This window comes from Notolepis coatsorum, assembly GCF_963971535.1.
Source record: "Notolepis coatsorum genome assembly, chromosome: 6".
In the NCBI taxonomy this organism is placed as follows: Eukaryota; Metazoa; Chordata; class Actinopteri; order Aulopiformes; family Paralepididae; genus Notolepis; species Notolepis coatsorum.
In genome coordinates this window covers 44,969,955-44,979,954 of record NC_140170.1, presented here as the reverse complement: position 1 = coordinate 44,979,954, position 10,000 = coordinate 44,969,955, and the positions used below count along the sequence as shown (strand labels likewise).

The following is a 10,000-nucleotide window of genomic DNA, read 5'->3' as shown; positions in this document are numbered from 1 at the left end:
AGCATTGTTTTCTAGCTATGTGGGTTTATATTACTGTAATGGGGTCTATGTCTCTAATTCTCATTTTGGCGCATTCTTCCAATTCACATCTCACAATATTCTCCCTCACTGAATTGAGTCATCTGAAACTTAGCGTATCTTTGACGTCAAACAATTCTCACTGCATAATAACTAGAGATGTTCCGATACCATTTTTTCCTTTCCGATCCCGATACCTAAGCTTTGGGTATCGGCCGATACCGATCCGATACCAGTAAATAATAATAATAACTTTATTTGTATAGCACTTTTCATACAGAGGTTGCAGTTCAAAGTGCTTCACAACAGTAAAAAATACAGGCATAAGCGAGCATAAAAAGATAGACAGGTAGAATCACAGTGTTTCACATTAGGATCTAGCATCCCAATAGGCTCTCCGCTTACAGTTTTCAGTAACACAAATAGTAAAAATAGTTTAAAATGATTCAGTTTAAAAATAGTCAAAAAATTATAAAATAGAACGGACATAAAAAATACAGGCATGAGCGAGCATAGCAAGATATGGCAAATCACAGTGTTTCACATTAGGATCTAGCATCCTAATAGGCTCTCTATTCAGTAATACAAATAATCACAGTGTTTCACATTTGGATCTAGCAAATAATAAAAATAGTTTAAAATGATTCAGTTTAAAAATAGTCATCAGTAAGAAGTAAAAAGTGCAATAACCGACACATGAATTTGATAGGCAGTGTATAAGAGTAGGCAGGGTAAGAATAGTGCAGGTAAATACAAGTTGTGTCAGGATATCCCTGATGTTTCCTCTTGCCACTAGGTGGTAGCAGATAGCGAAAGGCCTCTCCTCTGTCCTGATTCTCCTAGATCTATCTGCAGCCTTCGACACAGTCAACCACCAGATCCTCCTCGCGGCCCTCGCAGGAATGGGAGTGGCTGGCTCTGCGCTGACATGGTTGTCATCATACCTCAATGACCGCTCCTACCAAGTGTCATGGAGAGGGACCCTGTCGGCCACCCACCCCCTGCGGACGGGTGTCCCCCAGGGCTCGGTTTTAGGACCCCTTCTCTTCTCCCTCTACACTAAATCACTGGGTAACATTATCACGTCTCATGGCTTCTCCTACCACTGTTATGCCGACAATACTCAACTCTTCCTCTCCTTCCCTCCCTCAGATATCCACGTCTCTGAGCGGATCTCGGCCTGTCTGTCCGACATCTCCGCCTGGATGACGACCAACCACCTCAAACTGAACCTAAGCTAAACAGAATTGCCGGCCAAATCCTCCCCCCTGACCGACCTTTCCATCACAGTCGAGAATGCAGCTGTGACCGCGTCCCCGACCGCCAAGAACCTTGGTGTTGTCCTCGACGACCAGTTGAACTTCTCTGCTCACATCGCAGCGACAACCAGAACCTGCCGATTCCTCCTGAGCAACGTCAGAAGGATACGCCCCTTCCTGACAAAAGAAGCCACCCAACTCCTCGTCCAATCAACAGTCATCTCCCGCCTCGACTACTGCAACGCACTGCTCGCTGGCCTCCCGGCCACTGCCACTAAGCCTCTTCAACTCATTCAGAACGCAGCGGCCCGCCTGATCTCAAACCTACCGAAGTCGGCCCATGTCACCCCACTTCTTAGGGACCTGCACTGGCTCCCCATTGCTGCACGAATCCGCTTCAAGGCCCTCGACCTAGCATACCGTGCGGCAAAGGGAACTGCTCCCGCCTACCTCCGGTCAATGGTCTCTAACTACACACCCTCAAGACCCCTACGCTCTGCATCTTCTGGCCGCCTCAGACCTACTCCTATCCAAGCTCCGGGAGGGTCATCAAAGAGAAGTCGCCTATTCTCAGTCCTTGCCCCACAATGGTGGAATGAACTACCCACCCCAGTTAGGACAGCCGAAACACGTCCAATCTTTCGCCGTCGACTAAAGACGCACTTCTTCAACCATTATCTGAATAAAAAAAAAAAAAAAAAAAAAAAAAACTAACTAAACTAAAATCTAACCCTAACTAACCATACTGTCATGCACTTGTCCTAATAAACTAACCTACACTGTAGCACTCAACACTTTGATGAACATTGTTACTCAGCTGATAGAGTTGTGCTCTTCCTGATGGCTTGTCGTACAGAACTTGTAAGTCGCTTTGGATAAAAGCGTCAGCTAAATGACTAAATGTAAATGTAAATGTATGTATCAGTGCATACATTATGTGTGTGTGTGTGTGTGTGTGCCATTCAGTTCAACTTTTAAATAGTGCCAGATAAAGGGCAACTATCGAATAACTGATATTTGGTTGTTATATTATCGATATTCGTTATATTTTTGGGTATACTATTATATTATATTATATTATACTAGTATATTTGGGTATACTATTCGAATTGTAGCTTACCACCACCGGTATGACTGTGTATGAACGAATAATGGACTCTGTGAAGCGCTCTGAGTCAGAGCAACAGTCAGTCAGAGAAGAGCGCTATATAAATCCAATCCATTTATTTTATTTATTTATTTAATGTGGTGTTGCCAGACATCCTGCTGTGCAGGTACTTTTCTGTATCTTTTATATTGTGTATCTCCTCTGTTTGGAGTCAGTTGTGTTGTGTCATGTCTGTATGTATGTGTCCGTGGCTGTAGTGTGGGTGTAAGCCCAAGACAAATTTCCCAGCTGATGGGACAATAAAGTGACTCTTGACTTGACTCTTGACTTACTGGATACATTTGATTATGTCTGGGTGTCTGCAAGTTGTTCATCTTGCCAGTAGATGGCAGCAAAGAAACACAGAGAACAAACCAGGAAGTGATGGCAGGGTGGGTGTCTGTGTGTGTGTGTGTGTGTGTGTGTGTGTGTGTGTGTGTGTGTGTGTGTGTGTGTGTGTGTGTGTGTGTGTGTGTGTGTGTGTGTGTGTGTGTGTGTGTGTGTGTGTGTGTGTGTGTGTGTGTGTGTGTGTGTGTGTGTGTGTGTGTGTGTGTGTGTGTGTGTGTGTGTGTGTGTGTGTGTGTTACCTGTGGTGATAACCAGTTTGGTGGTTTCCTGTGCCAGCGTGACGTAGCAGTACCAGCTGAGATAAAAAACAATGGGAAGCCAAACCACTGGTACCCAGTACCTAGAGAGAGAGGGGGGGAGGGAGAGGGAGAGAGAGAGGGGGGGGAGAAGGAGGGGGAGAGAGAGGGGGGCATAAGAGAGAGAGAATTTGATTCTGAAATGAATTAAAATTATCAAAATGTATTCCGTCTGCACACTGCTTCTCTTGCTTCTAGGCAGCTAAATTGAGGAGAGGACACAGCTGTCATATCCTGGGAGAAATTGGGGTATAACACAGGAAGCATAACCATTCAAGCAAAATCTGCAAAATCTGAGCATGTGTCATTGTGGCCCTAAAGCCAAAAAGGAAGCACTTTTTAATGGGTTGGGAAGTTTGGCTCACCAGAATAAACCGGAAGTAACTAGCCTAGGTGTAATTTTAGACTCTGATTTAAGTTTTAATACCCACATAAATAAGGTGACCAAAACAGCCTTTTTCCATCTAAGAAACATTGCTAAAGTTCGATTGTTTTTAACCCAACAGGATGCTGAGAAATTGATTCATGCTTTTATTTCAAGCAGACTGGACTATTGCAATGCTCTTTTTACTGGTCTTCCAAAAAAATCAATAGACAAGCTACAGCTAATTCAGAACTCTGCTGCGTTGCATTGGCTCCCTGTATCTTTTAGAATTGATTTTAAAGTCCTTCTACTTGTTTTTAAAGCTCTTAACAATATAGCACCATCGTACATTTCCGATCTCCTGTCCTTTTATGTCTCCCCTCACGAGCCCTAAGGTCCTCCACAGCTGGTCTTTTAATTGTTCCTGGGGTGCCCCAAAGGAAAATTGGGGCATCTGCTTTTAAATTCTATGCACCACAGCTGTGGAACACAATCCCAAAAAATATTAGAGAGGCTGGCTCAGTAGACATTTTTTAAACAACAGTTGAAAACATACCTTTTTAATATTGCTTTTAATTAGCAACTCTTTTTATTATTTTTCTTTAAATACTCGATTTTATCCATTTTCCTTACTTGTGATTTTGACTGTGTGGTTTACTTTATGTTCTTTTGTTATTATTCATTGTTTTATCTTTCTTTCTTTTATCATGTAATGTGAAGCACTTTGGGCTGCATCTTGTATGAAAAGTGCTATATAAATAAAGTTATTATTGTGTCATACACCCCCCCCCCCCCCCCCCCCTATTTGTGTCTTACCAGGAAGTCTTGGTGGTCGCCTCCAGGACGGGGTTTCCAAAGAGTCTGATTGGCCGGTCGACGGGCTGGTGGACCCAGGTGTCGTATTTCTCTCCCAGGTATCCCACCTGCCATGCCAGTGGCTTGCCCCAGTCCACCAGGTCCTGAGGAAATAGGGGGCGTGTTAGTCCCTGTCCCGGACACCTCTCCTCGTGTTAGGCCCTGTCACCTCTCCCTGTGTTAGTCCCTTTCACCACAAGTGAAATGAACAAGTCTGAGTCCTCGTCTGCACCTTCTGAGTCCGAATGCAGTCAATGCTCAAGTCCAAGTTCAAGTCCGAGTCATCAGTGCTCAAGTCCAAGTCGAGTCACGAGTCCTACAACACTGCATCCTGGATACATTTGATTATGTCTGGGTGTCTGCAAGTTGTTCATCTTGCCAGTAGATGGGAGCAAAGGAACACAGAGAACAAACCAGGAAGTGAGGGCAGGGTGTGTGTGCGTGTGTGTGTGTGTGTGTGTGTGTGTGTGTGTGTGTGTGTGTGTGTGTGTGTGTGTGTGTGTGTGTGTGTGTGTGTGTAGGTGTGTGTGTGTGTGTGTGCGTGCATGCATGCGCGTGCGTGCGTGTGTGTGTGTGTGTGTGTAGGTGTGTGTGTGTGTGTGTGCGTGCATGCGCGTGCGTGCGTCCGTGTGTGTGTGTGTGCGTGTGTGCGTGCCTGCATATTGGTATTTTCGCTGCTAACACTACATAGCATTACTCTCACTCCATCACTGGCCCAGAACATGGAGAGCCTGAACTGTATTCACAAGAAAGATTCAGAATCACCAATGAAAAATGTGAGCAACACAGGATTTCATGGTTGTAGAATGAATCCGGCAACTGATCAGGGGTCAGTTGACAAGTTCCTCAAGATAAGGGGAAGAGAAAGCTGATTTCCGGCACGTATAAGGACAGCATTCAGCCTTTTGCATGAAGGAGATACATAGAATTTTATAGGAAATAAACTTTAGATTAAAAACCTCCTCTTTGGGCTAACCTGTTATCTGGATTAAAACCCCTATCTGGTGTCTGGGCTAACCTGTTATCTGGATTAAAGACCTGGATTAAAAAAGAATGGGCTGCAATTAAATCACAACTGGTTTTAGTTGAGCGATCTATTTGTGGTCGGTCGTTGTTGCAGTGGCCCATCGTGGATCTGTCCTGCAGTAATCCCCTTTAGTCACCACTGCCTGTTCTTTTTGCTGTAAAGAGCTGAACAGCTACTGTACATGTAACACAAAAACTACATGTTGCAGGGCAGTGAGGAAGACGCGGGATACTGTGAAGGCAGATAGGGAAGGTGCCAACTGCCATAGTTTCACTCATCACAAACACATGCGTGGCGTGTGCATACACAGACGCACATGTAGTAAACGTATAATAGTAAACGCACACACAGCTGGTTCAGCAGCCGAAGACAGGCGAGACTCCATCTTATCTGACGTTGAACATTCGACGAGAGTCGACGAGAGTCTGAAACTGTCGAAATCAAAATCCATCTCCACCTTCAAAAAATCACTGAAAGAGAAATATCAAATCATATCTCTAAATATTAACTTGGGAATATTATTGTCTGTATTTATGTATGTATGTATGTATGTATGTATGTATGTATGTATGTATGTATGTATGTATGTATGTATGTATGTATGTATGTATGTATGTATGTATGTATGTATGTATGTATGTATGTATGTATGCATGTATGTATGTATGTATGTATGTATGTATGTATGTATGTATGTATGTATGAATGAATGAATGAAAACTTTATTTAACAGATTGCAGAATGGGTACAATACAGTACGGCTCAATACATACAATTGTTAAGGGGATGCAGACCTGAGAAAGACGTTTGTCTTGTTTCCATCAGGGTCCCCCATTTTCATTTCATATAGACATTTATGACATACACAACATACATGACATTTATGGCATAGGGACATATAGGTATTTAGTACTGATACATTTGTGACATAAGCGGTATTCAAATATACAGTACTGTTACCCCTAGATCCTGACAGAGTATATACATATGATGGGGAGGGGACTGTACATTAGGAGGGGGTGGGTGGGTGGGAGGGAAATATACATACGGCGGGGAGGGAATATATACATGCGGTGGGGAGGAGACTGTCTATTAGGAGGTGGTGGGGGTTTTGGGCATTTACGGTGGCCAGTTTCGAATTTCAGCCTCCCGTAGGTGCTCTTTAAGAGCGGTTTTGAATGTGGGCAGGGATTCACATTCCTTTACAGCTTTGGGTAGGGCGTTCCACATTGTTGTGGCATAATTGCGAAACGTGTTTAGTCCCTTGTTTGAGCCGAATCTGGGTTTAACATGATTTGTTGAGCTTCCTCTGGTGTAGTGGTTGTGGTATTCACTGACCTTTGGGAAGTATTTTGACATGTACATGGGCACCCCGGTCGTATAGTGTATCTTGAAGACCAGGCCCATTGCAAGTTGCTGTACTCTGTCGTCTACTCTAAGCCATCCTAGGTTGTCAAAGTGGGCAGGGGTGAGGTGGGTTCTGGGGTTCAGGTCAAGTAGTAGTCTGACCAGTTTGTTTTGTGATGTTTGTAATTTTGTTTTAAGCGCCTTTGAGGTGCTTTGGTAACATGAGGTGCACGCATAGTCATAGTACCCTTGAATGAGTGCTCCTGCCAGAGTCTTCAGGGTATTCTTGTTTACCAGAGAGGAGATCCGGTACAAGAATCTAGTTCGTTGGTTGACTTTTTTTATTACATTGGATGCCATTTTGTCACAGGAAATATTTGCCTCTAGGATGGAACCCAGGTAGGTAATTTCGTCTTTCCTTGTGACAATATTGTCACCCACTGTAACTGAGAAGCCGTCGGTCTTGCTGAGTTTGTTATTTGAACCGAAGAGAATGGACTCTGTTTTGCCCATGTGTAATGATAGTTTGTTATCAGTATGTATGTATGTATGTATGTGTAGCAGGGTGGATTATCCCTGCTTCGTGGGAACGGTTGCTGGCAGTCACAAGGTAGCTGGACACAGTAGAGCTCCGTCTGACTGCACCCTCGTCTTTGGGCCTGGAGCGTCAAACTGGGACCCGGTAGTGGGAGTGAATGGGGCCCGGGATTTACCAACCTGGTTTGGTACTCTGGTTCTCCTCGCCTCTCCGGGGCGGTCAGCAGTACTCCTCAACTCGCTCTCACTTCCCCGATTACCTCCGTGGGCCCTCCCACACCTAGTGACTGATATGCCTAAATAGATTCGTCCCTCCCGCAAGCAGTACCCTCCCTTGATGACCACTATAAACCTTACAATGAAAAGGGGAGAGTTGGGTAGGAAGGGGTTAATTGTATTAACGTTATCCCACACCAAAAGAGTTGTTAAACGGCTCATGAATGGACACGCACACAGAACTCCCATCTAATTCTTTAATGCTAAATATACTGGTCGGTTACAATGATTTAATAAGAGTGGTCAAATGGACTGAAGTCGCACTACAGTTCCGTTTGTAACTCAATACCTCATAAACACGTATATTATACACCCACCTCTGGGTTAGTATCAGGGATAATATACTTCAATGTGTTTGACTCATCACCCACGTCTGGGTCAGCACCCTGTATAATACCTCTGACAGGCTTTAATTATACGGCAAGAATAATACCTCTGACAGGCTTTAATTATAATGCACCAGGTCTGTAACCTCCCCAAAGGGAAAGGGTTAATTAGATGGGAAAATATTATTAAAGAACAAACACGTTATCACACTCAAAGAAACCAAAAATGTGGGCCCACTGTACCAGAACAAAAGTCCTATGCTAATGCCGGCATGTAATGTTTGGGGTACCCCTTATGAACTGTAGTTAGCAACCATTAGCTTCGCCCGCAGGCTGCACCACACTGTGTACTGTGTAATAGATCCGGAGCATTGATGCTCGATTGTACTCAACCCAAAATGGCGGCCGCGCCGCACCACCACCGTCCGGGTGGCAAGATGGCGGCGAACGCTCTCGGCGAGGGCGTTAGCAAGCGGGGCTGGAGCAGGGGCAGTAGTGAGCTGAGAGAGTGTGCTGGGTGATGGCGACCTCTGCCGGTCGGGACGACCTCCCGTGTTGGCCTGAAGACAGCCGGCGCAGAACGGTTGTAGACAGCCGGTGCAGAGTCGACGGCGCGCATCCATAAACTGGCCCTCACTCACACTGAAGCTACACTCTGGGTCCCAACCAGCCCACCTGCTACACGGTTACTGTGGCGCAACGTGGTTGACTATACCACCGGTCGTCTTCAGCGCCTCGCTCTCAGGGCGCACTGGAATCAATATAGCCGTTAGCAGCATGCTAATTATACCGTCACACTGCTACTATAACCCGATATCTTTTTTTGTATTTTATTTTTTTATTCTTTTTTAAAACAAACATATAAACAAACATGACAACACACGATAAGATATACAAGCATTAATTGTCAGGGCACATCCAATGAGATCACATTTTGGTTAGTTGTTTTATATAAGATATACCCATAATACCTGTTATCTAAAAAAAAACCCTACATACGTATGCTCAGCTCGAAACCCCCCCTCCCGGACCCCACCTTGAGAAGTACCTCCACTATCCCTCGCACCTAACCAGACACTACCATTATAAGCTAGCTTTTATTCTCTCCACCACTTCTAACCACATTGACATTTTGGATTCATTGAGACCCAGAATTCTTGCTGTAGATATTTCATGGTAAATTACATCGAGATATGTAAGAAACCAAACTTTACGGCACATTTTTTCCGGTTGAAACCAGCGTGATGCGATCAGCTTTTTGGCTACTGTGATACCCGATAAAACCAATCTCTTTAGCTGTGGATTCACTGCAAACTCAAAAACATCATTCAACAGCAATACCGAGGGGTGTACAGGTATATTCCAAGATACGAGTTTTGATATTTGTTGGGTCACATCTTTCCAGAATGCCTTAACTGGTGAGCAGTCCCAATACATGTGCATAAATGTCCCTTCGTCCCCATTTGTACATTGGGTGCATTTGGAATCTTGTTTGAGCCCCATTCGGCACAGTCTTATAGGAGTCAAGTATGTCCTGTGAATATAGTTAAGATTGATTTGTTGATGATCCGGGTTCCTTGATGTAAGTCGGACATTTGCCCAGGCTCCTTGCCAATCAAAGTCATTTTCCAGGTCTGGTATATCCCTCCTCCAGACAGAGTCAAGTTGGAGGGTTTCATACGAGGACGTTAGTAATTGATGATAAAATTCTGAAACAAAACCTCTCGATGTCTCTCTTGAGTAGAAGAATTTGTGGTATCTGTGGTGTTCAATTGGTCTGTCTAATGGAACACCGTGAGACTTCAAACATAGCTCTAACTGTTTGTGAAAAAGCCATGTGGACTTGGTGAGATTAAATTTTTTGCGTATTTCTTTATCACTACAAAAACCCTGTTTGTTAAAAATATCCCCTAATGAGTGTATGCCTATAACCCGATATCTATGGACGTCAGTCCTGGGGCTCAGTCTCTCTTACTCACGCACTATCACGGATACTCTTATGATAACCCGTCGCTCGCTCCGGCGGGGCTCTCCGGTGGTTCTTTAACGGGGCTATTCCAAAGCACCTCCCGTTGTAGCTGCGACCGTTCACGGCGACATCCCAAGCCGAAGAGGTCTTCCGATTCGTCCCACCTCCAGGTCATTCCCTCTTCCTCGCTGCCTGCCTCTCTCCCGTACACTCTCTGCCTGCCACCGCCCC

At 44.6% G+C, this 10,000-nt stretch overlaps 1 protein-coding gene across 1 annotated transcript in view; it reads right to left on the bottom strand.

Annotated features, from left to right (window-relative positions):
- fa2h (fatty acid 2-hydroxylase) overlaps nucleotides 1–10,000 on the bottom strand; it is a gene marked incomplete at its 5' end in the record, with an annotated part of 103,465 nt that overhangs the window by 3,642 nt on the left and 89,823 nt on the right. The window contains 2 exons of the mRNA XM_084316689.1: nucleotides 3,012–3,112; nucleotides 4,249–4,391. Coding sequence (XP_084172815.1) covers nucleotides 3,012–3,112; nucleotides 4,249–4,391 — 244 coding nt within the window. The remainder of the gene's footprint in view (nucleotides 1–3,011; nucleotides 3,113–4,248; nucleotides 4,392–10,000) is intronic.